General features: G+C 42.0%; 2 protein-coding genes across 3 annotated transcripts; one reads left to right on the forward strand and one right to left on the reverse strand.

Annotated features, from left to right (window-relative positions):
• Nucleotides 1-795: 795 nt before the first annotated feature.
• Nucleotides 796-18,551, forward strand: col1a1b (collagen, type I, alpha 1b). Its single transcript, XM_030754395.1, has 51 exons — nucleotides 796-1,025; nucleotides 2,315-2,509; nucleotides 3,056-3,075; nucleotides 3,185-3,223; nucleotides 4,010-4,102; nucleotides 4,610-4,672; nucleotides 4,766-4,810; nucleotides 4,990-5,043; nucleotides 5,357-5,410; nucleotides 5,582-5,635; nucleotides 5,882-5,935; nucleotides 6,026-6,079; nucleotides 6,185-6,229; nucleotides 6,391-6,444; nucleotides 6,610-6,654; nucleotides 6,804-6,857; nucleotides 8,212-8,310; nucleotides 8,413-8,457; nucleotides 8,544-8,642; nucleotides 8,746-8,799; nucleotides 8,912-9,019; nucleotides 9,268-9,321; nucleotides 9,510-9,608; nucleotides 9,694-9,747; nucleotides 9,881-9,979; nucleotides 10,108-10,161; nucleotides 10,252-10,305; nucleotides 10,412-10,465; nucleotides 10,562-10,615; nucleotides 10,794-10,838; nucleotides 10,945-11,043; nucleotides 12,128-12,235; nucleotides 12,503-12,610; nucleotides 12,933-12,986; nucleotides 13,115-13,168; nucleotides 13,271-13,378; nucleotides 13,605-13,658; nucleotides 13,784-13,837; nucleotides 13,945-14,106; nucleotides 14,187-14,294; nucleotides 14,836-14,943; nucleotides 15,054-15,107; nucleotides 15,242-15,349; nucleotides 15,446-15,499; nucleotides 15,622-15,729; nucleotides 15,996-16,049; nucleotides 16,173-16,280; nucleotides 16,362-16,644; nucleotides 16,740-16,930; nucleotides 17,028-17,270; nucleotides 17,377-18,551. The coding sequence occupies exons 1-51, from the start codon at nucleotides 944-946 to the stop codon at nucleotides 17,521-17,523; spliced, it is 4,344 nt and encodes a 1,447-aa protein (XP_030610255.1). The 5' UTR covers nucleotides 796-943; the 3' UTR covers nucleotides 17,524-18,551.
• A 745-nt stretch (nucleotides 18,552-19,296) lies between these two features.
• sgca (sarcoglycan, alpha) lies at nucleotides 19,297-25,535 on the reverse strand. 2 transcript variants are annotated; one of them, XM_030755539.1, is made up of 11 exons: nucleotides 25,395-25,534; nucleotides 25,004-25,132; nucleotides 24,761-24,912; nucleotides 24,089-24,155; nucleotides 23,795-23,993; nucleotides 23,469-23,637; nucleotides 23,040-23,248; nucleotides 22,790-22,816; nucleotides 22,297-22,470; nucleotides 20,697-20,723; nucleotides 19,297-20,612 (listed from the first exon to the last, which is right to left on the reverse strand). In XM_030755539.1, the coding sequence occupies exons 1-11, from the start codon at nucleotides 25,429-25,431 to the stop codon at nucleotides 20,606-20,608; spliced, it is 1,197 nt and encodes a 398-aa protein (XP_030611399.1). In that variant the 5' UTR covers nucleotides 25,432-25,534; the 3' UTR covers nucleotides 19,297-20,605. The 2 variants fall into 2 exon arrangements, with proteins under 2 accessions (XP_030611399.1, XP_030611400.1); XM_030755540.1 differs by lacking the exon at nucleotides 19,297-20,612 and having other exon boundaries at nucleotides 20,693-20,723; nucleotides 25,395-25,535.
• Between the last annotated feature and the right edge of the window lie 1,902 nt (nucleotides 25,536-27,437).

Consider the following 27,437-nt stretch of genomic DNA (forward strand, 5'->3'; position numbering starts at 1 on the left):
AGAGGGGAAACATAAAGGTTTATAATATGTTAATATGTTGTGATTGTGTCAAACTTTCAGTTACTTATAACTGGACCTGGATGTAATAACGTGTATGTAGAAGATTTGTTTAAATAGGAACACATGTGTCCTGTACATCCAGAAGGCTGGTGTTAATCTGCAGTTTCTTGCAGATGCTTGATACTCCAAAGTGTTTAGGCCCCACTGAATAAAGAAGTAGACAATACCATGAAAAGAAAATCCTTTCAGCAGACTTTGAATATAGTTACTTGAACATATATAACATATACACATGAAAGATGTTTCGTCTACAAACATTTAAGGAGTCCCAAAATATCCTGAGACAATTCTGGTTTACTCTTCGTGCGTAAATTACGCAAACTTCAATTCGACTTACATTATATTGAACCCTTTAGCTTTTTTTTTTTTAAAGAAAAAAGCCCATCGTGTAATAAAACAATGAAAAAAAAAACCAAAAACTCAACTTCCTGCACATCTGAAAGCAAACAGCTGCTCAGCATATCGATAAACATCGATAAGAAAAAACAAATCAACACGAGTGCCAATTAAGAAAATCCAAGGAGCGTAAGAAGATCAAACACGTCTGAGCGCTGGAGAGCCGGCGCGTAAATGATGCCTTTCCTCATCATCCACGTTTGAGCTGAAACGTGAACTTGTTTGACATGTTCTAAGACGGCCCATCTTTCTGATGAAGGAGGGACTCTGACTTGAACATGTACAAGTTATCTGGTGCGCACAGGACCTCCCCAAAAGTTTTGGCATATAAAAGCCAAGTTAACTCATTTGTTTAGGCAGTAGGGAGTTTCTGCTAGGGTCTGGATTGGAGTTAACACACAGACCGGACCCTACCGTATATGAGTGGTGTCTGAGGAGAAAAAGGATTCCCCTTGCCGCAAAGAATCTACATGTCTAATATTTAGACATGTTCAGCTTTGTGGATATTCGGTTAGCGCTTTTGCTCAGCGCAACAGTGCTTTTGGCGAGAGGTCAAGGCGAGGATGATAGTAAGTATCACTTTCAAACATTGATTTGAGTTGTTTTTGGAGCGTTGGCACCCTCAAGATGTGGATAGCCAGCAAAGGATGCTAAGCAGTTTGCTGGAGCTGATCTGCGGGATACCCGACTCCAGACATGATGAAAGTTGTTGCACAGTGAGGCGTGTTGGTGGTTTCTTGGAGACTTGGAAGCGAGTAGGAGTTTATAGACTGGATTTTTCTTTGTTGTTTGCTCCTTTCACTAGCGTGCATATACATGCTGAGTGTGCGTCCTCCTGTTGGAGTGCAAACATGAGGGCGCAGCTGCATTTGTCTCTGATGCGCAGTGACAGGACAATAGTTTTAAAAAGAGTCCAATCACAACCGTAAAGAAAATTTAGATAGGCGAATAAATCTGATGAAAAAATCTTATACATCTGTTTTGTCTGGAAAGCAGTTTTCACCAGTTTTATACGGTTGCAGTCAGTTTCATCAATAAACGCCTAAAAAAAGAGGGCAGGCAGAATTTTGTTTGGTAATCAAATTTGAGAAATTTTCCCAAAGTTCTGCAATCATGTCATGAGGAACACTGAATTAAACTGTTTTCCAGTTTGTATAAAACTGGACTTGGTTAGTTGAAAAAAGTGATAATGGAAAAATCGCTTAAGTCTGACGTCGATGGTGAAAAACGCGAGTCTAGACGTCAATTAATCACCAAACCGGTGAGGGCGCGGAAGGCCTTCTTTTGCAGAGTAACAGCGCCGCTTTGTGGCAAATTCTGGAAACGTGCATTCATCCTCCCACTTCTGAGGCTCAAACACATATCCACCTCCTGACATATGAGCAGACCCAGTGAAAGTTTCCGCTCTGAGTTTTTGAGGAGGGACTCTTGTGCACCATCTGAGTAGGAAAGTTGGAGAGACCTTTGGTACCTCTTTTCTGTCAGCAGCCAGAATTCTTACAGGGCGCTCCTGTAGATGTGCATGGATGTTAGTCTTTCTCTTTTCCTGATCACAAATCAGTCACCAAGCACCAGATTTTCTAAGGTCATTAACAGTATAGGTCCAACATTACCCCAAATTTATACATCAGATATTCCAGCTTTGTGTTTTAGAGTCTGGTCCTCTCTACCTTTTTTTTAAAAAAAAGAAGAAAAAAGATTTTTATGCAGTTTTTAAGTAGAAGCCCTATCCACTATAATGCACACCTGTGCAGGTGTAGCACGTGCCAAAGTACTTGAATGCTGACAAGCTAAACTCAAATTGGTTGTCCTAACTCTGAGGATTTGTGTCTAACTCATCGTCATTTTCCTGTCTCAGGCATAGCTGGCAGCTGCAACTCAGATGGACAGTGGTACAATGACAAGGATGTATGGAAACCAGAGCCCTGCCTGATCTGCATCTGTGACAACGGAAAGGCCTTGTGCGATGACGTGATCTGTGAGGACACAACTGAATGCGCCGACCCTGTTATTCCAGAGGGAGAGTGCTGCCCTATCTGCTCTGACTATGATGGTACTATGATGACTATGATTGTGGCGCCGCCTACTTTCCCTTCCTCTCCATCTCTGACCGGCTTTCTGACCTCAAAAGGACTCGAGGCCCCTGGCCTTCCTGCCTAGCTGCCTGCTTGTTTAAGGATTTTTCACTCAGAAAAGAATCATTTTTGGATTACGTTTCATTAAAGTTATATGTGCATTTTTTTAACAGTGGATTATACCTGCTCTTTGGCAAAGTGTGGCAATGATTATATAATTTCCCAACACTCCTACCTGTGCAGTGAAGCACAGGGTGCAGCAGAGCTTATACTTTATGCCTTTACTCTCCTTACGTTCCACTGCAGAAATTACTTAATAGTTAAGGTTTAGATTGCTTTAGATTAATTAATCATGTGAAATCCTGCGTTTCATGCATTAATCAGCCCTGACTCACAACCAACCGCAGACATGCTAAGAGTTACCCAGCGCTTTTACTTTCTGGATGATCTTTAAACATGAATTAATGTGTCTCCTATGAACATTAAAGAGATGCTGACATTTGTTTTCTCTGTTTGTTTGGTAGGACCCCAGTATCCAGATGAGGTACTGTCCCCTTTTGATTATTAATATTGTTATAAATGATATCCTTGTATTTCCAATCTGGATGAAACACTGCAGCATGGCCTAACTCCAATTTTCTGTCTGTCCATAGGGAGCTGAAAATGGACCTCCTGGCCCCAAGGGAGACCCGGTAGGTTCCACTTTATTTAAACTCTTAGCAGCATTAACACCATTCAAGAGCTCTTTTTGTCCTTCAGTACAGATGACAGACACGTGTGCTTTAAGGACAAACTGACCATTCTGTGTTCAAAAAACTTTTCATTTTTAATCTGTTTTAAAAATTATAATTATCTTCTGACATATTTGTTGAAACAAAGACAAAAATAACTTATTTGGGGTTTTTTTGCACTGTTTTCATAAAATGGAATTCTGTTTTGTTCTGTTTCAGTAACATTTTAGTACAAACCTGTTGAATCATCATGTTTACTGCACAGCAGGTGGCTAATTATATAATTATATAACATTATGTTTGTTTTCCTGAGATGTTTTTTTAATGCTTGTCACTAGCTACAGCTAAAAAAATGCCAAAATGTACACAGTACAGCTGTGCATCAGCTCACAGACTAATCTCAACTCTGGTGACGCTGCTTGCCACTGATGACCTTTGGTAATTAGGTCACAAGGTCAAAAAGTCACTGAAACCTTAATAGGTCATGAAAGAGAAATAAAATAAAATCAGTAAAATAAGGAGAGGAGAAACATTTGGCAAACTTTAAGTTAATGTTCAGCTTTTATTAATCACTGAAAACAGTGTTACATTTTATTGATTGATATTGTGACTTATATTATAGAATGTACATTAAAATCATTTCTATTTGTTATCCAGCTCTGTGGTCTAAGGTGCAGTGGCTGTGCTGAGGTTTCCATAGCTGAAATACTGAGCACTGAATATTGCTAATCAACCATGTTTCTCCAGGGTCCTCCTGGCCGTCCTGGCAATGATGGAATCCCTGGTGTAGATGGCCCACCCGGTCCCCCTGGCCCCCCTGGCCCCCCTGGCCTTGGTGGAGTAAGTATCACACATCAGAACATCCAGCATGTTTTATTAATGACAAAATGCATCCTTCTTCTGCCATGTTATTTCTGCAGTCCACTGAACACTGACTTGATAATCAAAGTGCTGAAGGTACAACTTGACTAGAGAGCAAAAGCTTGGAAATTCCCTCCATGTGTATTTCAGCACTGAGACTGCTGACAGCTCCTTTCTGCTCACAGTCTCACAGCGCCTCGTGTTTATCTGACAGGTCCAGTGACATAAAAGTATTCAGACTGTTTTAAATTGTTCATCTTTAAATAAATAATATTAGTTTCTTTATAGAGTGTTGTTTTCCTTTCTTAGAAAAGGAGGCTTTACACTATAACATGAGCTAGAATTAACCCAGTGACTACAACAGTGACCTCACAGTCAGGGGGAAGATGGTGTCCTCTGTAATGTTTTTTATGCTCTTGTATCCTCTTCAACTACATTAGGTCAGAAACTGCACCCTGACTAACTCTTCATCTTCTCCCCTCGCAGAACTTCTCTCCTCAATATTCTGACCCCTCAAAGTCTAGTGGCCCACCTGTTCCTGGCCCAATGGTAAGAAGATTTTCTCTCTCTCAAATATCTTTATTTGATAATTATGCAAAAGTGCTGTTATTTTAATGGGTTCTTTTTTGTTTTTATCAATAGGGTCCCATGGGTCCCCGTGGTCTTTCTGGACCTCCCGGCACCTCTGTAAGTATTTCCCTATCAGTTCAGTGGTGTTCCAGGTGTTCCTGCGAACACCATGCAGTTACAATAGCTCGCAGATTTTTTCCGCACATGTTTTCTTGCATCTGATGTAAAACAGAAAAATGAATACTTTGACATTGAAGAAGATATTACATTGATCTGTTTTTCTTGTTGTCACTCAGGGTCCTCAGGGTTTCACTGGACCCCCTGGAGAGCCTGGTGAGCCCGGAGCTTCTGTGAGTATACATGATGTTCTACTAAATATTTGTTTCTCTTTTTTTGTCTGTGATGAGTACAGCACACCTCTGTGCTGTGTTTTCCAGTTTAGGTTAGTGTAAAAGTCAACGTGAACTCCAGAAAGTCTTTAAACAGAACACTTCCTGGATTCCACTTCCTGTTGTAAACACTGCCCTACTGACACTTTCTCCATGCCTGCCAGTTCCCTCTTCCTCCCTGTGCCCTCCACTGCACTGCAGGGGATATTCAGACTTCTGCTTAAAATAGCCAACATCCATTGTTGCTAATCCAGTCATTTATTGGTCTTTTTAGGGTCCCATGGGTCCTCGTGGTCCTTCTGGTCCCCCTGGAAAGAACGGAGATGATGTAAGTGATGCATTGACTAAGACACACTCAGTATTTTCATTCAGCTAACAGGGACACGCAGCTAAAACAGCTCCATTTTACACTACACAGATATGACTGTACTTGTTTTTGTGGCGTGTTTGCTTCCACAAGCTTGCTTCATATTCCTCATTATCTCTGTGCTTATAACAGGGTGAGGCTGGTAAAGCTGGACGCCCCGGTGAGCGCGGACCTGCCGGACCTCAGGTGAGTGCTTCCCACTGAGGGCAAAGGTCAGGAGACGGTCAGCCAAAAATGAAACCTAAAATGATATTTATGAGAAAACTGACACAAATGTTGATTTCAGTTATGTTGTGCCCATTTTTTGATGTATGAAATATATTTTTTTCCACTTAATTATCCAGGATGTTCAGTTTATCCAGGCCTCATTGCACCTGTTGCTTTTGCATGTTTTCAAACTAAGTTATTGGCATCTTTGTTTTTCTCGTGCAGGGTGCTCGTGGATTCCCTGGCACCCCTGGACTTCCAGGCATCAAGGGACACAGAGTGAGTTTGAAGAGCCCTGAAAATAAAATGATTATGGTTAAACTATTGTGAGTGGTGATGGAGCTTAAAATGCATTAATTTTCTTTGTAGGGTTTCAGCGGTCTAGATGGAGCCAAGGGAGACTCTGGCCCTGCTGGTCCCAAGGTAAGATGGCAGGATATACTGCTGCTCAGCAAAGTTCAAGTCTCATCATAAATATGAGCATTATATTAATTTCAAGCTGATCTCTCTTCCTGTATTTGTTTACAGGGAGAGGCTGGTGCCCCTGGTGAGAATGGTCTCCCTGGTACTATGGTATGTTTGTCAGTTTGCTGACGTATGCATCATTTAAAGGATTAAGACACCATTTTGTATACACCATTAATACTTTAGATTCAGCACTTTGATTCTTTTCTATCTACAAAAACAAGGCCAAAGGTTTTTTTCTCACTTTGGTTTGTTTCTGTCTTTTCTAGGGTGCTCGTGGTCTTCCCGGCGAGAGAGGCCGCCCCGGAGCTCCCGGCCCTGCTGTGAGTGCTGCCACGTTTCCTCTCCCTATTCAGTTATCAAAACACCATCACTGCTACTAAAAACAAGACAAGAGATGGAAGATGGTTGCGTTTATCTCTCATGGTTAGTCTCTTCCTGTTGCTTAGCTCTGAAAAAGTTTGATGTAATCTCTTCCTCCTCTGCAGGGTGCTCGTGGTAATGATGGCAACACCGGTCCTGCTGGTCCTCCTGTAAGTATTGCATTTTCCCATAACATAAATCTGTTCAGTGATATCACCACAAAATGCTTTAGTAAGAGAGTCATACTGTAAATGAAGGCATTCTGCCTCAGACCTCTGGCTCAGTATTGTCTCCTAACATGCTGTGTATTCATTTTCAGGGACCTACTGGACCTGCTGGGCCTAGTGGATTCCCAGGCGGTGCTGGTGCTAAGGTAAGTCACTCAAAACACTTTACATGTAATGTCATAATAACTTGTTTAATTGAGTCATTATGTTTATTACTGTTAGATTAGGTGCAGCAGTGCTGCCTGACCTCATAAATAAAGGTAGCAGGGACAACTCTAGAGGACCGTGACACTATTTTTTCTCATCATCCCCTCAATCCCTAACTAGGTGTCTCATCACCCCCTTGCTTAGTAGTAGGAAATATGGGGACTCTGTTCAATTAAGCCCTGACATCCTGCTTGGACCTATGATGGGCAAACATCCCAGTGCAAATCCTGCAGAATTTGTAAAGCTGCAGAAATCTAAATCAAGAAAAATAAAAAATCCCCCCAAATGAGATCATATGTAGCCCATTCATGCATCACTCTCCTTTTCCCTACCTGCACATATGCACATGTTTCATAGGCACTCAAAACAAGCAGTGCCAACTCTTGGCCCGGGATTCAAACTCTGCTCTCCCATGTCAAACACCTTTGCTTCACCTTTTCTTACATGTCTAGTCTGTAAAGCTCTTTGAATGGCTAAAGCTTCTTGACACGGGCCAGATTTCACTCTCAGACCATTTGACTTGCAATATGCTTTAAGGTTATTATGGATTACTGCCTGCGCCAGCTTTGTAAACATGCTGCAAAACTAATAATAGCATGTTTAGCCTAATACTGTATACTTCAGGTGAACAGTCTCACCACCAGATGGCATCAGGACACTTCCAATGCCAGTGTAATCTTTGCCCCCCCCCCCAATGCTATTACTGAGGGGTCTATTTTAATATCCTGTAAGTCTCACCTACCAGGAAGGCACAAAATCCTGAGTTATTTTTAGGTGTAAAGAGGAGGAGAATAAAAAAAGACGTGAGGCTGTGATCACAGAACAATCATACAATTTGAAACTTCTTTCTAGATTCATAAACCACTTTAGGATCAGTGTGGGAGCTAGTGTGTCTCTATTAACTCTTTATTTCTGCTCAAATTCTTTCATAAATATTACTGTGAGCTGTATATTTTACACTTAAAATCTATTATTGCTTTGCTTAAGTACTATTGTTACTTTGATTGTTTGTCTTCTTGGATGGGTGTTCTGTTAACTGTAATTTCGCCATTGTGGGATCAGTAAAGTATCATCATCATCATCATCATCATCATCAAGTGTTTCCCACTTGATGATGATGATGCAATAACCACAGTTTTATAGAATATGGCCTGTTTTATCTCTGATATTTACGTGTATATGTAATATTTAATGTTGACATTATGTTTCTGATGTTCTGTGTGATTTCCCTCTCACTTACCAACGTGACATTAAAGGTGCAGATTTCTGAAATGTTGTTAATTCTGTCCACAGGGAGAGACTGGTGCTCCAGGAGGCCGTGGATCTGAGGGACCCCAGGGAGCACGTGGTGAACCTGGTAACCCTGGACCTGCTGGACCCGCTGGAGCTGCTGTGAGTAGATACTCAACTTAAACACACTACCATGTCTACTTCATATGTTTTAGTGCATCAGAAAATGCCGACATTCTCAACACTTTATTCCTCTTTTAACAGGGTGCTCCTGGATCTGATGGTTCCCCTGGTAGTAAGGGTGCTCCTGTAAGTATCATCCACATTGGTTAAATGTATTCCACTTGAATTCTGCACATAAAGTGTGCTTACACCCCAAACTCTCCATCCCATAGGGTGCTGCTGGTATTGCTGGTGCTCCTGGCTTCCCCGGTGCTCGTGGTCCTGCTGGAGCTCAGGGAGCTGTTGGTGCTCCTGGCCCCAAGGGTAACAATGTGAGTTGGCAAATGATTTTAGGACTTTTTAGGGTTTTGTCAGTATTTTATAGATCCTAGATCACCTGATGGCTAAATGAAATGGGTATTCTTCTGCCAACAGGGTGACCCTGGTCCCTCTGGTCCTAAGGGAGAGCCTGGTACCAAGGGAGAGCCTGTAAGTTTCAAAATACAATCCTCCTCAATAGTTTCCACTGGATTTTGCCATTTAATTACATATAAGAAAATTAATTAATGCTTTGTTTGATTCAATTTCTTTCCCTTTCCAGGGCCCATCTGGACTTCAGGGACTTCCTGGCCCCTCTGGTGAAGAGGGAAAGAGAGGACCTCGTGGAGAGCCTGGTGGTGCTGGACCCCGTGGACCCCCTGGAGAGCGTGTATGTTTATTGTTGACCATGTCAAATTTCTCTTGGATACTTAGTAGTGCTTTTTGTGTGCCTTAAAATAACCGCATTAAAATAACCATCACTTGTGTTTTAGTTGGAGGTGTCTGTGTTAAGACCCTTTCTGCAAAGTGTTCTGAACTTACAGTTTGTTAAACTCCCCGGGGGATTCACCCGGCTGTGGGAGCCCAATATCTACATCACTTTCAACAACATGGTTGGTGTGTGTGTTTCTCCTTTAGGGTGCCCCTGGTGCTCGTGGTTTCCCTGGTGCTGATGGAGGTGCTGGTGGCAAGGTGAGCTAGTTCATTAAATTCATCACTCAACAACTTAATCAAATCTATCAGATGATATAATAACTAAACAAACATGCCATAACAGCCACCATCAAAGATAATGTCAAACCAATTAACTAGGAATTATTTAAGTCATAAACTATATCCACTATCACAGCTTCTAGATCTTATACTAACTTATATTACAGGGTGCCCCAGGAGAGCGTGGTTCTCCCGGCCCAATGGGATCTCAGGGAGCTACTGGTGAGTCTGGAAGCCCTGGTGCTCCCGGTGCCCCTGGACTGAAGGTTAGCAAGACAATATGTTTCTTCATCTGCAACATTTCTGTGTTGTTTTGGTCATGAATCCTCACATGTGAACTATTGTCCTCAGGGTATGACTGGTAGCCCTGGAAGTCCTGGACCTGATGGCAAAGCTGGACCCGCTGTAAGTACAGAGCCTCAAATGAACATGTGGTATATGAAGGAAAGGAATTCACAATGTAAAGAGCAAAATCAAGTTTGTTAGATCTTCATTTTTTGTTTTGTGTTTTTTTTTTTTTTGTTTGTTTTACTTTTAGGGTGCTCCTGGACAAGATGGCCGCCCTGGACCTCCCGGCCCTGCTGGATCCAGAGGACAGCCTGGAGTTATGGGATTCCCCGGACCCAAGGGAGCATCTGTGAGTTAACAGAGCTTTCCTTCTAACTGTGAATGGATGTGATTTGTAGCCCGTGAAAAATAAGGCTAAACAGAAATACTGGTGCAGAATTCCCCACATGTAAATATGGACTTGTTTCTTTTGACCAGGGTGAGTCTGGTAAGGCTGGTGAGAGAGGTGCCACTGGACCTGCTGGTGCTGTTGTAAGTATCTACATAAATAAAATGCTCCTGTTAAAGACAGCGTATATCAAAATGAAAGTGGAAACAGAGCATCATGGTTTTTATTCACAGGGTGCTCCAGGCAAGGATGGTGACGTTGGTGCTCCTGGATCTTCTGGCCCTGCTGTATGTATCTTATCTGCATCGTTTAAATAACAAGCAAGGTTGACATTATGGATACTTGAAATGAATCACGTGTTTCTCATTATTTTGTTTTGCCCTTGTTGTTTAGGGACCTGCTGGAGAGAAAGGAGAGCAGGGACCTGCTGGACCTCCTGGATTCCAGGTGTGTTTGGAGATTATTCCAGCAGCCACAGTGCTGTCATATCTTCTGTAGTCATAACTTCACCTGCTAACCAGAAACGGTTTCACCCATGTGCAGGGACTTCCTGGACCCCAAGGCTCTACTGGTGAGACTGGCAAACCTGGTGAGCAGGTATGTAATTATAAACCAGGTGTCTGTGTGGCGTATACAGCACAGTCCCTATTAAATCAGCTCATTCATGGTCAGATACACAGCAGACAAAAGCATGTACCAGACCGTCCTGTTTGTCTCCGTGTTGACGCAGTAAATCAGATGTCATCACCTTCTCCCCCCTCCTTCTTTTATTCAGGGTGGTCCTGGTGAGGCAGGACCCTCTGGCCCAGCTGGACCAAGAGTGAGTGTCCCCTCTATTGCAGAAACAAACCATTTTCAGCTCCTATGGTACACTTCCTCTTACTGGCAAAACATTTGGTGACTGATGAGTTCCTTCTTTCCTTCAGGGTGACAGAGGATTCCCCGGTGAGCGTGGTGCTCCTGGCATCGCTGGCCCAACTGGACCCCGTGGTGCTCCTGGCCCTGCTGGTAACGATGGAGCTAAGGTAGGTTAGAAGAACCTCTTAAAAATTATGTTGAGATTTTTTTTGTGTGTGTGTGTGTGTGTTGAGTATCAGGTCTCACATGTCAGTTCCAGTTCAGATTTTGAAATTGCACAGAAACACGACTGAAACTGATGTCAGCACATACAGTTCATTTAAACTGTTAACCACCCCAAGCTGAGCACATATTTACTCATAAAGTAAGAACAGTCCAACATACTTCCAGCTTTTCTCCAAAAACAAGAAGAGCAAAGATCTGCAGAACAAAATATTCAGAAATTCTGCCCTTCATAACTTTAGATACTGTAGTTTTTTTTTTTGATAGTATGAACAAGCCTACCTGGACATTTGACTCCTACATTCATTCTGATCCTACATCTTGACCATCCTGCAAAATGTTACAGTAAAACATTTAAAAATCAGATTTTCAGAGTGCATATGGCATCAAGGATAATCATATTTATTAAATTACTTAAAAGTAGCAAGGAAGTCATCTATTGTTGCATGGGACCTATTATACTTTTTGTTGAGCAATAAAGTTTGTCATACGCCCATTTATTTGCATTTGAAAGATAGATTACATGTTCTTCGAGCCAGACCTCACTGAAATGTTGGTTTCTATTGCTAACTATCATAAAGAGCATAATTTTTGCGTGCATGTTTAAAACCATTAAATCATCACAAAACATGTGTGTAAAAGAATATAAACTCCAGGATGCAGTCTTGGTTTTACTGTTCAAAGAAAAAAAAAGATGATTGCAAGCCTAGTCTGCAGTTCTGTTTTTATTAAAGCTCAATGTGGGGTATTACCTTTATGATGCCCCCCAGCAGGCAGATCCGTATATTTGATTTGGGATGCTACCCCAAAGGGATCTGGGTCTCCTACTGAGACTGAATTAGGATATTTTGCTTGTTAGGCAAATCTGTAAACCACTGCACTGTTGAGCCAACAAATCTGGCCTCCTTTGTACTTTGATAAAAAGTAATTAAATAGTAAACAACAGAGACTGCACACAATATGCACACTATAAACTGAGTTTATATTATCAATGGATAATGATGTGAGCTTTCCTGTATGTGTACGCAGGGAGAGCCCGGTGCTGCTGGTGCCCCCGGTGGTCTGGGAGCCCCCGGTATGCAGGGAATGCCTGGTGAACGTGGATCTGCTGGTCTCCCCGGTGCCAAGGGAGAGAGAGTGAGTATCACACCAATCACATGCACCTATTTTTATGATCACCAATCACATGCTTGTTTTATGATCAATAGACTTTTTTTTACTAAACTCAATGGACAGAAAATATCTCATATATATATATATATATATATATATATATATATATATATATATATATATATATATGATTCTGATTCTGCTATTCAGAATTTTTGAGATGTGAAGAAGGACCACTGTAATTGAGTGTATTTTTAATATCAACTTTTTATAACCTTTCTACCTTTTTAGGGTGACGCTGGTGTCAAGGGAGCTGATGGTGGTTCTGGCAAAGATGGCCCACGTGGTCTGACTGGTCCTATTGGAGTCCCTGGACCTCCTGGTGCTCAGGGTGAGAAGGTGAGGTTGGACTAAAACATTAGCTATTCAGGTTTCGTAATCTTCGAGGACCTTTTCTTCATTCAGTTTTTATCATTGGACTATCATTGGATTCATGCTCACAGTATGCATCGGCCATTTTCAAAAGCAATTTCATGATTATATCAAATGATATGTTTGAAAACAAGTAAGATTAATGTGAAATTATATGATAAAAAAAACAAGATAAACAGAGAGATTCAATGCTTCACTCGCTAATTTTGGCTTAAATATGGTTTCTCTCCATGTGTCAAACAATGATCAGGACTCAACCTGCTGACCTCCTTTGTTCCTCTGGTTTTAGGGTGAGGCTGGTGCTGTTGGAGTCGCTGGACCCACTGGTCCTCGTGGTTCCCCTGTAAGTTCTTTCCTAAACTCAAAAACAGAGTAAAGCTGGGGGGAAATAAACAAAACATTTACATCTTTGATGTGCAGAAAATTATGACTCATTGACCTTTTAAATGTATTTCATTATTACTCTAACAGGGTGAGCGTGGAGAGGCTGGACCTGCCGGACCTGCTGGATTTGCTGGACCTCCTGTAAGCCCTTTTCCCCACTAATTTAGATGGTTACAATTTTTCAAAGATACTATGCAAAACAATGCATGTTGATGCATTTCCTCTATTCTCCTCCATCCTCAGGGTGCTGATGGTCAGCCTGGTGCTAAGGGTGAGACTGGTGACAGTGGACCCAAGGGAGACGCTGGTGCTCCTGGACCTGCTGGACCCGCTGGAGCTGCTGGTCCTCAGGTAGGTTGACCCATGTCTAATGCAAATAACCTGTGATGTGTAGTATACAATAATAATAGAAAAAGACAAATCACAACTTAGGTATTGTGGATAAAATAATTTTTATACAGTAAATTCATTATTGTGTTTATAATGAATTGTATATACTGTGTATATAAATTCTCTCAGTTTCATTATTAACATTGTATTTTGATTGTGCCTCACTGTCAAATGTTTCTGTCAACAGGGACCTGCTGGACCTCCTGGACCCAAAGGTGCTCGTGGTGGTGCTGGTTCCCCTGTAAGTATTAATATATATATATTTCTTTATAGCATGAGATGATTCTCTGACTTACAAACTAGGTGAAATCACTTGTTTAAAGCTTGATTTGTCACTTATTTTGCTTTGGTTGTGTGTCTTTCTAGGGTGCTACTGGTTTCCCTGGACCTGCTGGCAGAGTTGGACCCCCTGGCCCTCCTGTGAGTTTCTGATCAGTTCATCTGTTGTGTTAAATTGGAGCAGTGATGACTAATTATTGTCTTCAGAACTATTTTTACGTTACCACATCATTGTGTGATGTTTCCAGGGAGCTGCTGGAGCTCCTGGACCTGGTGGACCTGTTGGCAAAGATGGAGCAAGGGGAGCTCGTGGTGAGACTGGCCCTGCTGGCCGCCCTGGTGAGGCTGGTGCCTCTGGACCCCCAGGACCTTCTGGAGAGAAGGGCTCTGCTGGTTCTGATGGAGCCCCCGTAAGTGACTATTGCACTGTGGCTCCATGACAGATATTCTATGTGGATTTTGGAATTGACCACCGTTTCCTTCCATGCAGGGTGCCCCTGGTATTCCTGGACCCCAAGGTATTGCTGGACAGCGTGGTATCGTAGGTCTCCCTGGACAGCGTGGAGAGCGTGGTTTCTCTGGTCTGCCTGGACCATCTGTGAGTATTCTCTGACTGCACCACAGCCAGAGTCCATTCTAAATACTATGTAGGCAATCATTCACTGCTCCACACTACTTATGTAGGGAGTTCTGTGCAGAGGACAACACAACAAGCTCACCCAGAAAAAAAGGCTTCCTTTTTGTGATAAACACAAATATACAGTATAATATATATATATGTGTGTACAAATATATTTTTGGCAGGTTGTATTGGGATGCTCTCTTTCTTCTCATCCATCTAGAAAAGAGAACAGTCACTGTGTAGTGACATTTATAGTGAGTAGGGAGAGATTTGGGACACAGCCAAATACAATGTTAAATAAAGATATTTTCTGAAGATTAAAGAGCAGCGAATGCCTGACCTGATCATATTGGACATTTGCATTCTCATATGCACCTGTCTCAGGTGATGCCTAGAGACAGGTGGCATCACCTGTCTCTAGGCATCTGCATGTGAGGAGACAGTTTGTTTCTTTTAAAACTCTTCACAGAGCGTCCACAGGCATCCAGAGGACTGACCTTTAATTCGCTTTCTTTAGGGTGAGCCTGGAAAGCAGGGATCAAGTGGTCCTGTTGGTGAGCGTGGACCCCCCGGACCTGCTGGACCCCCTGGACTCTCTGGTCCAACTGGAGAGGCCGGTCGCGAGGTATGAAGTCCTAGTTCTTCTCTACTCTTTCTGCCTGGTACAATTACAAAAGCACCCACAATTCACACAAACTCAGTGTCGCTGGCTAACATCTCCATTTCCTTCCACAGGGATCTCCTGGTCATGATGGTGCACCTGGTCGAGATGGAGCTTCTGGCCCTAAAGTAATCCCATTTAAAAAGACTAGTTTGAATATATTTAGCTCAAAATATATACAAGCATTCTGCATTTATGTAAAAGAAAAAAGGTTTGGCCTTTAGCTGCCTGGTGTTGTCTCACTGGAAATGTGCACTCATAGGGAGACCGCGGTGAGACTGGTTTGGCTGGTCCCCCTGGACCTCCTGGTGCTCCTGGAGCCCCCGGAGCATTCGGCCCATCTGGCAAGACTGGTGACCGTGGAGAGAGTGTAAGCCCACTTTGTACCTCTGTTGATTTGTTAAACAAAATCAATCCACTTGTGATTTGACTACGATTATATTTTCACACTCTTTCTTTCTTTTAGGGTCCTGCTGGTCCTGCTGGTCCCAGTGGCCCTGCTGGTGTTCGTGGTCCTGCTGTACGTTTTTCACTCCATAATGTGTATCATTAATATGAAACCATAACTTTGAGACATCTAGGAAGACTTGCAGTATTGATTACTGTCTGATGGCATCTTGCCCTGCTGTTTCCTGTATTCAGGGTCCTGCTGGTGCTAAGGGAGATAGAGGAGAGGCTGGTGAGGCTGGAGAGAGAGGCCACAAGGGACACAGAGGATTCACTGGCATGCAGGGTCTGCCCGGACCTGGTGTGAGTAAAAGTTGACACACGTTACCCATGGTTGAATATTTATTTAAGGTTCAGGTGGATTTTTACTGAAACATATTAAGAACTTATAAACAATTTCTAGTTACATAGAAGATGCATTCATCAAGTTTTATAAAATACAGTATTAATCAGTTTCACTTCTTTTTGGAGTTTATGGATATATTAAACTGGGTTTTATCACATGCATGCTACATTCTACTATATTATGTTAAACCATAGTTCATTTTGGCATCCTTGTCTGTCTTTAGGGACCTCCTGGAGAGAGAGGACCTGCTGGTGCTTCTGGACCCGCTGGACCTAGAGTAAGTACAACACAAAACTTTGTGTTTTGTAATTTTGTAACTTGGTATTTTTTATTTTTGCTTTCCTCAAAAATTTCTCCATGAATTTGAGAAAAAAAATGATCATTTGGTTTTCCTCTGCAGGGACCTTCTGGCTCAAACGGCGCTCCTGGTAAGGATGGTGTGAACGGAATGCCCGGACCTATTGGACCTCCTGGACCTCGCGGTCGCAATGGAGAGATGGGACCTGCTGTAAGTTGCACAACTATCTTTATTTTATCCATATCCTTGTAGCTTCAGACACGTTAAGCAACTCCTGGTGTCTCAAAACAGGGACCCCCTGGACCTCCTGGACCCCCTGGACCTCCTGGACCTCCCGGCAGCGGATTTGAGTTCATCAGCCAGCCTATTCAGGAGAAGGCCCCTGATCCCCTGCGTGGTGGCCACTACCGCGCTGATGATGCCAATGTCATGCGCGATCGTGACATGGAGGTTGACACCACCCTCAAGACCCTGACTCAGAAGGTCGAGAAGATCCGCAGCCCAGATGGTACCCAGAAGAGCCCAGCCCGCATGTGCCGTGACCTGAGAATGTGCCACCCTGAGTGGAAGAGCGGTGAGTGCAGATCAGTTCTCTGACACAGGCTTTAGATAAAGTATAACATGAGGATGAGCTCACTGTGAAACTGTTTTAATGTCCCTGCATTACAGGCATGTACTGGGTTGATCCCAACCAGGGCTCTCCTCTGGATGCCATCAAGGTCCACTGCAACATGGAGACTGGTGAGACTTGTATCAACCCCAGTGAGTCCACCATTCCCATGAAGAACTGGTACCTCAGCAAGAACATCAGAGAGAAGAAGCACGTCTGGTTCAGCGAGTCCATGACTGGTGGATTCCAGGTGAGAAGGAGGAGCGAAGACATGAACCTGGACAGTATTCATGCTTTACTATCAGCCCTGTGACACTATGTATGCTTCTCTTCCCTCCGTATTGCAGTTCCAGTATGGCACCGATGGAGCTGATCCCGAGGATGTCAGCATCCAGATGACTTTCATGCGCCTGATGTCCAACCAGGCCTCTCAGAACATTACATACCACTGCAAGAACAGCATCGCCTACATGGATTCCGCCACCGGCAACCTGAAGAAGGCTCTGCTCCTCCAGGGATCCAACGACGTCGAGATCAGAGCGGAGGGCAACAGCCGCTTCACGTACAGTGTCAGCGAGGATGGCTGCACGGTGGGTTTGCACTCTGTTTTCCCTGGAGCTAAACTTGTGTATGATCCAAGTATTAGACAACGTAAACTGATTTCTGACTTGCTCTCCTCTCTGTTTCTCTCCACAGTCACACACTGGCACATGGGGCAAGACAGTCATCGACTACAAGACATCAAAAACATCCCGCCTGCCCATCATTGACATTGCTCCTATGGATGTTGGTGCACCTGATCAGGAATTTGGCGTCCAAGTTGGCCCCGTTTGCTTCTTGTAAAAATGAAAGAAATATGGACATGACATTGTTGTTTTTTTTCTAGCAGTCATCTCTAAATCCTTTTCTATGCATTCATTTGGCTGCCATTGGTCCACATGCTTAAAACCACTCTACTGAAGACAGTGTTTGTGTCTTTCCAATCATGAGAAGTTCTTTGGGACTGCTACTTCAATCAAAACCAACTACGAGGACACTTTAAAAAGAATCTTTTGTTTTCACTGGCAACAAGAAAATAATATATGCTTGTGTAAAATTTCCCCCTGGAGATTAAGAACAAAAAAAAGACAACAGATCTGCACATGCAAGGTGACTTTTGCCATTTTCTACCACTGCAGAAGGACATTGAAAACAACAAATGATATGTACCATTTTTCTGGTGTTAAATAAATTGTAAAAAGTGTGAAGTGTCTTCTTGTTCTAAAATTAATGAGAAAAACACCTGAACATTGATCAGAGAAAGCAAAGACCAGCAAAAGAGCAAGACTAAGAAGCTCACCTTCATTGCAAAATGTAGATGGCTACCTCATAACAAGACGTCACTGCCACTTTTTACGATTCACACACCACAAATCTATTGGGGGGAACATTAAAACCATTCAAAGGTGCTATAACCGATTCAATGAGGTCCAGCTATTGGTGTTTGATGGTGACGCGCTCACTGTCATACTGTAATCATTGCCACTAATGCCTGCAGAACCTTTGGTGCTACTAAATTCACTTGTCTTGTTGTCTATGCAGTGCAATTGTTTTCTTGGTTTGTTGGTTTGATAACAGAGGTCCTCTGAAAAGGTGATCACTGCAGTTGTAATGCATGCAAAAATGTCTGGTTCAGTATCATTTTCCCTGCCCATGTGTTCAGTGTTGATCCTTCTGTCTGTTTGCCCCTGTGGAAAACTCCTCTTTACTAAAAAGCCAAACAGCACACATCTCCCACCCTGTTGTTTATGTTGTTTGTTGATGTCTTTCTTGAGAAGGGTTTCTTAAAAAAGAATTTGAAGCAGACCCACTTTCATGGTTTAAAAAAAAAACAGAGATTCTGTACTTATTTTGTACATGTATAATAAATCAAGATGTTTTTAATTATTTTGGGTGTTGAAATAAAGCATGTGAAGTGGTCTACTCAGTGGCAGAGTTTTCACTGTCCTGTTTTGCAACTGTTGTGAAACTGATGCTGTTTATTTATTGATATTTTAAGAGACAGAGAGCTAGGCCTTTGGCAGATACATAAACATCTTTGTGCGCGTGTTTAGAAATCAACTGTTCCACAACAGTTGCACTGACTACATTTCTGTGAAGCAGCAGTGAAAACAAGGCCAATATACCAAATTCTAGTGTGGCTTCATTGTTCCTAAAAAAAAAAAAAAAAAAAGTCATTGGCTGCTCATCTGAATTTCTTTAGAAATCAGATCTAAAATACTGTAAAAAAGCAGTTGGAATTTACTGTAAAATGATTTTCAGTGACGTAATCGTAGCTGTTTCTGTGCTCAAATACGGGGAGCTGAATTTGCAGAGATTGACATCAGATGAAGATACACCAGCAGCGACCCCTTCTGGACATCTAATGCAACAACAGCTGCGAAGTTTTCACCCTGCAAGAAGCACAGAGATAAACACTGTAACCGTGCCAGAAGAGGCTGATTTCTTTGATGCAGCCATGAGTGGTGAGCATTAAACAGTCATTCCTCTTCATAGGTTGCTTCATCACTATAACAGCCCAACTGAATATGAGAAGAAATGGAAGACAGGAGGAGGTGATTTAGAAAATGGAGATTTATTGACAAAAACAACATCAGTGGTGTAAAGTGGGTATGGATGAGTGACATGCAAAAGAAAGAAACCCAAAAAGCATGCAGTGGGTCAGGGAGGATAATATCCTTCCAATTAGCTCCTGCAGGAGAAAGCATAATGTGGACCTTATGCCACACAATACCAATTATTAAAAGATTGGACTGTCAGGAGATGAAACATATACACTGATGTGCAGAAATCTGATTACATTTTCTGTCTTGTTAATCATCTGTTGACCCACAGATTTAAGGTCCTGAGTACAAGATAGGACCCACTGTGACAGGGAAATACCAAGAGAGGGAGCCCAAATTTATCTGTCCGCTCACGGGTTATTAGGGTTCAACTGCTCATTAACACAAATATCTAATCAGCTAATCACATGGCAGCAACTCACTGTATTCAGGCATTTTGACACGGTCAAACAAACAACCTGCTGAGACTCAAATTGAGCAGAATGGGCAAGAAATGTGATTTAAGTGACTTTGAATGTGGCATGGTTGTTGGTGCCAAACAGGCTGGTTTGAGTGTGTCAGAAACTGCTGATCTGCTGGGATTTTCCCACACAAACATCTCTGGGGTTCACACAGAATGGTGCAATAAAGAGAAATTGTCCAGCGAGCAGCAGTTCTCTGGGTGAAAATGTCTTGCTTATGTCAGAGGTCAGAGGTGAATGGCTTCAGGGAAGAAACTCATAAATACTTGTTACAGCCAAGGTGTGCATAAGAGCATCTGTGAACATGCAGGACCTTGACCCTGGACGTAGATGGGCTACAGCCGGAGAAGACCACACCGGGTGCCATTCCTGTCAACCCAGAACAGGAACTTCAGGCTAAGTTTACACCGGCTCACCACAATTCAGCAGCTGAAAACAGGAAAAACGTTGATGGGACAGATGAGCGTCAGTTTCTGCGGTGACATGAAAGCACGGATCCTTTCTACCTCGTATCAGCGGCTCATACTGGGAGTGGTGGTGTAATGGTGTGGGGGGATATTTTCTTGGTACACTTTGGACCCCTTAGTACCAGCTGAGCATTGTTGAAATGCTGCAGCCTACCCGAGTATTGTTGCTTACCATGTCCATCCCTTTATGACCACAGTGTAGCCAGCTTTTGATGACGGCTTCCAGCAGGAGAGCATGCCATGTGACAAAACGCAGATAACCTCAAACTGGTTTCTTGAGCATCACGATGAGTTCACTGCACTCAAAATTATAACATCCAAATGCAAATACAGAACCACAGAGAGGGTAAAAATAACACTCCATATGTCAGAGATGTTTGATCCATCGCCGATCTCACTTCCTGTAAATACAAAAATATTCTTGGAATGATCAGGAACACTGAGCAGAACCAACGTGGAGGAGAAAGTCCCGTGTACGGGCTTACCTGGGCAGCGTGTCACTGTATGGATCTCTAACAAGAGAGAAAAAAATAATACACGTAACACAGCAGCAGCACTAATGAAAGTCATTTTACTAACAGCAGACTGCCAGTTTATTAGGTACTCATGGCTAAAATGTGTATAAACAAACAGATCAGCCCTTCATTTATGGAGTTTATTAGAGCTGAAATGAATGAGTGATTGATCAGTTAGTTGGTCATTTGACAGGAAATAATTCAGTTTTTTTTATTTATCAATTATAAATTATGTCTGATTTTCAAGGAAAAAGAACATTTTAGTATTCAGGTGTTATTTATAGGCTATAATAAATCAAATATGTTGGATTATGAGCTGCTGCTAATACAAACATCTGCATATGTAAACTTGTTTTCTGAGGGGCACTGATTCATGGACCTGAGAAATACCTGTGATGCACCTTATTACAAGCTGTTGGATCATGTAAATTACTGTGCTGTTGTTTTACAGCACTGTGCAAAAGTCTCGAGTCACCCCTCGTGTCCTCCACCAATGAGGTTGTGTTTTGGTAGCGTCTGCATGTGTGTGTGTCGTTCTGTCTGTAAACATGATAAAACTTTGTAGGGTGTTGTCATGCAAATATGGATCACATCCACCAAAGTCTTTAAGGTCAACTTAATGATTTATTGGGCAAAAAGTGACAAAAGCCTCAGAGCTTAGAAAGCATGATTCTTGTTGTGAGTATTGCCAACATATAAAAGCCATGTAAAGATTTAAAATATCACATTTGACCTCTGACTTCTCTTTCAAGGTCAAAGTGCATATAGAGCTATTTATTAAAACTGCCATTGTTTGTATTGACAGCATATAGGGAATCATATCATAGGCACATCACATTACTTTGGACCTCTAATATCTTCTTCAAGGTCAAATAAGGTCAAACGTTTATCCCTTATCCATTACCTGCTCCTACATAATGTTTCTGTAATCAAAGCAATCATCTGTCACGCTACCCTGATCTGATTTTTACTGGACTGCATAAAATATGTTTAGAAAAAACAAATAAATCAAAATCTATATACACATAATACAAATCTATTCTCCTAAAAGTAAATGCTGCCTTTCCTAAATCATTATCAGAGGAACGTTTGTTAGTTTGTTAAGCCACTTAATACTGACCTATAAATCATTCATGGGGTGCAGGGTGACCTTAAACATTTTGAGAAAACTGGACAGGTGGAGGACAAAAGAAGCTGTGGCGAGCCTAAAAAATATCTGCGGCAGATGAATGGTATCTGAAAATCAGACCTGACACAGGCCCCGAGAGAACTGCAGCACTGAGGGTTGTGGTTTGGGGCTGCTTTCAGCCAGTGGTGTTGGGGATCTTGTCAAAAAGGATGGAATTATGAATGCAGGAAAGTGCTGTCAGATTTTGGCCCCCCATGTGATACCATCTGGAAAATGTTTGACTGGCATACGCAGTGCTGTAGCCTCCCCAGAGCAACAGTGTTCAATGTTATTGAAGTAGTGAAACAATATTTCTATTACTGAGAGAATCCTCCCAAATTATTTATTGCAGATCTGACAGCTGAGTACACACTGATACGGATTAATGGGTGAGGTGCTTACTGCTGGGCCATGATGAGGGGGATGCTGTCAGACTGCACCGGTGAGGCTCTCTCTCCAGTTCGGCTGTTAAACATGGGCAGCGTGGAGAGAGGCGGAGGGACGCCTCGGCTTCCGGCCATGCTCCTCAGCTCGTCGGTGTTCTCGTGAATGGTGTAGTGGTGGTACAGCTGAATTCTGCAGCACACAGTGGATCGCATACAGTACTTTTACTGAGACTCTGATTCAGAATATCTGAAAATGCTGTCTGTATGTTCTGACTATACTGACGGCCAAAATCCTACATGTGAGGTCACTGTATTAATGACATGCAGAGGTGGAAAGCAAGCATCTGCTATTTGAGTTCCATTATGCTGCACTATATTTGAGATTAATTCAGTGAGATATGACTCGTATTGCTGTCTTGACAGCCAGTAAAAACGTATCTATCAGATCATATTTTACATTGAAAGAAAAAAATATTGAGAGGTCAAAGTCTGTTAAACTGTGTACTTACTGGTTTGTTCTTGCATTCCTTTTAGAACTGTAAAAAAGAATAATATATCGAGTCATGATATTTGGATCAATAAGACTCTAAACATGTTTAAATCATTTCAGCCTCATAACACAAAATTATTCCTATCACTAGTGGAATTTATTATTATTATTTATTTGGCTGACTACTCGCAGTAAGAGGGAAAATGTAATTTGGCAACCAGACCCTTTACTTATTTATTTCATAGATTAGATTAAAATCAGATACATACACTCCCTCTCGTCTGCCGAACATGATGTAGGCCAGCAGCAGACACAGGACGATAGCAATGATCAGGGGCACAATCACTGTCACGATATAGTCTGGGAAATAGTCTCTGCTCGGGGGAGACTCTAGAGGGTTGAAGTCATCTCCTGCTTCCAAAATCCCTGAACCCATGGTGGGAGCAGGTGGCTGTGGCTTCAGCTTTGTCAGATCAAACTGCAGGGACGAAGGGTATTTAAGAATTTAACCCTAACCCTAACCCACAGAGCAGCAGCTGAGAGAACTGTCATTTTGCCTTCAGTGGATTTAAAGAAATGGCTTCAAATTGTTTGTTTTTGCTCAGTAGTGGAAATAATAATTAAAAAAAAACTATATAGAACAGAAAATGAGACCAAATTAAATAATAGATTTAATCCAGTGTCTTTTCTGGCCTCACCAGCTCCGTCTTGCACCAGGTGATACAGTTGCTGGGATTGCTGCAGAAGGTGCATTCTCCGGGGACCTTGACTTTGGCCTCTGCTTTGCACTGCTTTTGGTGCTGGGGAGTCAGCACCCTCCGGAGACAATCTGAGAAATACTTCTTTGACCCCACCTTCACGTACACACTGACACAAATCAGACTGAACTAAAAATACAGTTATTTCAAAGCAAGACCCTTTACAGCAGCAAACATGGTGCTAGAGCTACAGCAGACACAAGCAGGATTATTAAAAGAGCATCATTAAAGACAGTGTGTGTAAGAATGCACAGGTCTCAGCTTACCCTTCAAAGTGTCCCGCGAGAGGGAGGGGGACTCTGCCCCCACGGTCGAGGGCGTTGGTTATGTTGATTATTTCTAAGGTCTGTGTCCCCCACAGCTTCTGCAAATCCTGCTTTAGCTCATCCTGAACAGTAGAGGGCAGCACTTTTTCAATCTCTCTCAGTTTGATGAAGACTTCGGCTTGATAGGGCAGCATCTTCTCTGTGAGTGACATCGGGGACTTTTGACATTTGATACTTGCTTATACATTATAACTATTGTCTCACTGTGCAAGTCTAATGTGACAGTTTAAATACCTGCAACGACTTCGATTATGAGAAGGTGTCTGACTGTGTCGTAACTCCGCTTGTTGATGGCATACATCTGTCAGAAAAAAACACAAGATCATGACTGTTTATGTACAAAATCAAAACATTTATATTATTTTAGTGACTATGATAAAAGCTTTGTATATTTTATAGCTGCTTTATACTTTATGAAATAAAGTGAGAAAATAAATGTTACATATGAGCTTCTTAAAAGGTGCTGAACAAAAACAAAAGCACATAAAAATGCAGTGCAGTTTGTTATAATAGACGTGTTCTATCAGAATACAGCTGTACTCAGTGTTTACAACCAACATGTTTTCTAGCTGAAATAAATTCAGTTTGATTGAGACTAAAGTGACACTTGAATCTCTTCTTCTTCAAAGACAGCTCACTTCCTGAATTTTTAATATTGGTTCAAAATAGCAGCTCTAGAGAAGAAGCCCAAAGCTTTTGTCTCTCGGGATTTGACAACAAATCCTGACAGTTGTTTTTGATTGCCTCACATTTTTCATATTTGTTTCCACTGTAGCTGCTCTGGAATGTTATCTTTGTTTGGCCTATTGTCAGGAAAAATGTGCCAAGCTAAGGCCAGAGATCAACGTGAGACGTGCAGCATGCTGTGATATTGTGCCACTGTTATTGTAAATGATGACTTCACACCTCAATTGTACTTTTTCCTGGAGATGTTGGTGTGCCATACAGGAAGCCATTGTCATAGGGGTGCCTTTGGGTGAAGCGCAGCCACTCTGGGAGGTCTGGGAAATTCTGCTTGTTGCACTTAAAAATTATGGGGTCATTGTATAAGCGGCCGGCTTTATAAAACACAAAAAGGGAGAAAAAGGCAGTTTAAAAAAAAGCTGGATGACGTAACCCTTTAAATGAATTTAGATTATTCAGGCTCACCGTAGAGTTTGGCCAAAGGTTCAAAGTCGTTCTGGAAAGGCTCTCTCAGCAGCTCATGTGTAAAAAACTTCCCCACAGGAATGGTAACTTTGATCTCAGCACTGGCCCCAAACAAACTGGCAGCACACACTGTGTGGAAGTGTAACACACACACACACACACACAAAAGTAGGTTTTATAAGAAGGCTCAGAAAAGGCAAACAAAACCTTAAATCTGACATTAAAATATGACAACACAGCCTCTGATACAGTAATGCTACGCACAGTCCCTGAAAGCTGACGTGAAGGCCGAGTGTTTGGACTAAATAACACAGCTCTGACACTTAATCAGAAGGAACATACGCAAAAGTTGTTCTTTTATGAAGCTAGATAATTTTAGGAATGAACTTGCCTGTTAAAAAGAAGACCCAGCTCCCACAGCCTGCCATCTTGTTTTGTGCTGTGATTGACAGAAGCAAGTGGAGAGGGGCTCGGTCACCCCAAAGGACGTGTCAGAACTATTTTTGCCTCGCTTACCTAATAACATCCGGAAGGTGTCTGTGAGTCTGTGAACGGCAGTCAGTCACGCAACATTTACATTCTTTTTGTTGATATACAGTCATATATTTTACATATTAAGTTTTCCATTGTTACTTCAGTACATTTGCTCAGGTACTCACATGTCTGCTCATCTCTATATTCATATGAGGGAGACACTGGGTAATAAAGAAATCATTTCCAAGTACACGTTTGTTGTCATGCTCCCCCACCTCCCCTAAAAGAAAATTCAAGCATTCTTTTCTTTCTGAGGAAACATATCTCACTAAAGTGAATTTAATACCAGTATGATTCGGGCATGTTTGGGATTTGAACCGTCTGGTCAGCTGGTGCCTTTGTGCGTGGCGTTTGTTCTCCCTGTGTCTGCATGAACTTGCCATAGATGTATACGTGAGGGTGAATTCTTGTCTGTCTCTCAGTCTTTGCACTGTGAACTAGCAACATATCCAAAGTGCCCCGCCCCCTTTCACCCTCTGTCAACTGGGATTGGTTCTAGTCCAGGGGCAGGGAATTCATTTTCCCAAAGGGCCGCAGGAGAAACTGGGGCTGTTGTGGAGCCCTGCTCCAGTGAGTTTATAAAACAATAAAATTAATATTGAGCAGAATTGAGTTCAGCTTATTGGTGCAGTCCTCCACAACAATCCCAGTTTTTCGTGTGGCCCCTTGGGAAAATTAATTACCCACCCCTGCTCTAGACACTGCAAATGGAGAGAAAATGCATGAATTGAATGCAATAAGAAGAAAGGACTGTGGCATATAATTCAGTAATTTAAAACTACTTATTGTGAATTATTGTCTTTAAACACAGTGAAAAACCTTCTAAAAATAATTAAAGCAGAATGTAAAGGAACAACTGTTGTGACTTTATGCTCAAAATGCCTGTGTACTGTCTTGAAGAGAACCAACTGAAGTAGAACTAGGGCAAGACTAGGCTGTGTATAAAACAGCTAACTGATCATCTGCAGAGGAACGGTTTATTTGAAGAGTTTCAGTCAGGTTTCAGAATTCATCACAGTACAGAAACAGCATTAGTGAAGGTTACCAATGATCTTCTTACAGCCTCTGACAGTGGACTCATCTCTGTTCTTGTCCTGTTGGACCTCAGTGCAGCTTTGATACTGTTGACCATAACATTTTATTACAGAGATTAGAGCATACTATAGGTATTAAAGGTACTGCACTGCAGTGGTTTGAATCGTATTTATCTCATAGACTCCAATTTGTTCATGTAAATGGGGAGTCTTCTTCACACACTAAGGTTAATTATGGAGTTCCACAGGGTTCTGTGCTAGGACCAATTTTATTTACATTATACATGCTTCCCTTAGGCAGTATTATTAGAAAGCACTGCATCAATTTTCATTGTTATGCAGATGATACTCAGCTTTACCTATCAATGAAGCCAGATGACACACATCAATTAGTTAAACTGCAGGAATGTCTTAAAGACATTAAGGCCTGGATGACCTCTAATTTCCTGCTTCTAAATTCAGATCAAACTGAAGTTCTTGTTCTCGGCCCCACAAATCTTAGAAACATGGTGTCAAACCAGATACTTACTCTGGATGGCATTACTTTGGCCTCCAGTAACACTGTGAGAAATCTTGGAGTCATTTTTGACCAGGATATGCCCTTCAATGCACATATTAAACAAATATGTAGGACCGCTTTTTTGCATTTGTTCAATATTTCTAAAATTAGAAACATCCTTTCTCAGAGTGATGCTGAAAAGCTAATTTATACATTTATTACTTCTAGGCTGGACTACTGTAATTCATTATTATCAGGCTGTCCTAAAAGCTTCCTGAAAAGCCTTCAGCTGATCCAAAATGCTGCAGCTAGAGTACTGACAGGGACTAGAAAGAGAGAGCAGATTTCTCCCATATTGGCTTCTCTT

The sequence above is a fragment of the Archocentrus centrarchus genome, chromosome 19 (assembly GCF_007364275.1).
Source record: "Archocentrus centrarchus isolate MPI-CPG fArcCen1 chromosome 19, fArcCen1, whole genome shotgun sequence".
NCBI lineage: Eukaryota > Metazoa > Chordata > Actinopteri > Cichliformes > Cichlidae > Archocentrus > Archocentrus centrarchus.

Bases quoted from the DNA above. Each gene is read 5' to 3' on its own strand.
- col1a1b (XM_030754395.1), top strand. From the start codon at position 944: ATGTTCAGCTTTGTGGATATTCGGTTAGCGCTTTTGCTCAGCGCAACA. The intron at 8,643-8,745 runs GTGAGTTGGCAA...TTCTGCCAACAG, and splicing joins CTGGCCCCAAGGGTAACAAT to GGTGACCCTGGTCCCTCTGG. The intron at 16,050-16,172 runs GTAAGTACAACA...TTTCCTCTGCAG, and splicing joins CTGGACCCGCTGGACCTAGA to GGACCTTCTGGCTCAAACGG.
- sgca (XM_030755539.1), bottom strand. From the start codon at position 25,431: ATGGCAGGCTGTGGGAGCTGGGTCTTCTTTTTAACAG. The intron at 22,817-23,039 runs GTATGTATCTGA...TCTTTTTTACAG, and splicing joins TTCGGCAGACGAGAGGGAGT to TTCTAAAAGGAATGCAAGAA. The intron at 22,471-22,789 runs GTAAGTACACAG...TGTGTGCTGCAG, and splicing joins AGGAATGCAAGAACAAACCA to AATTCAGCTGTACCACCACT.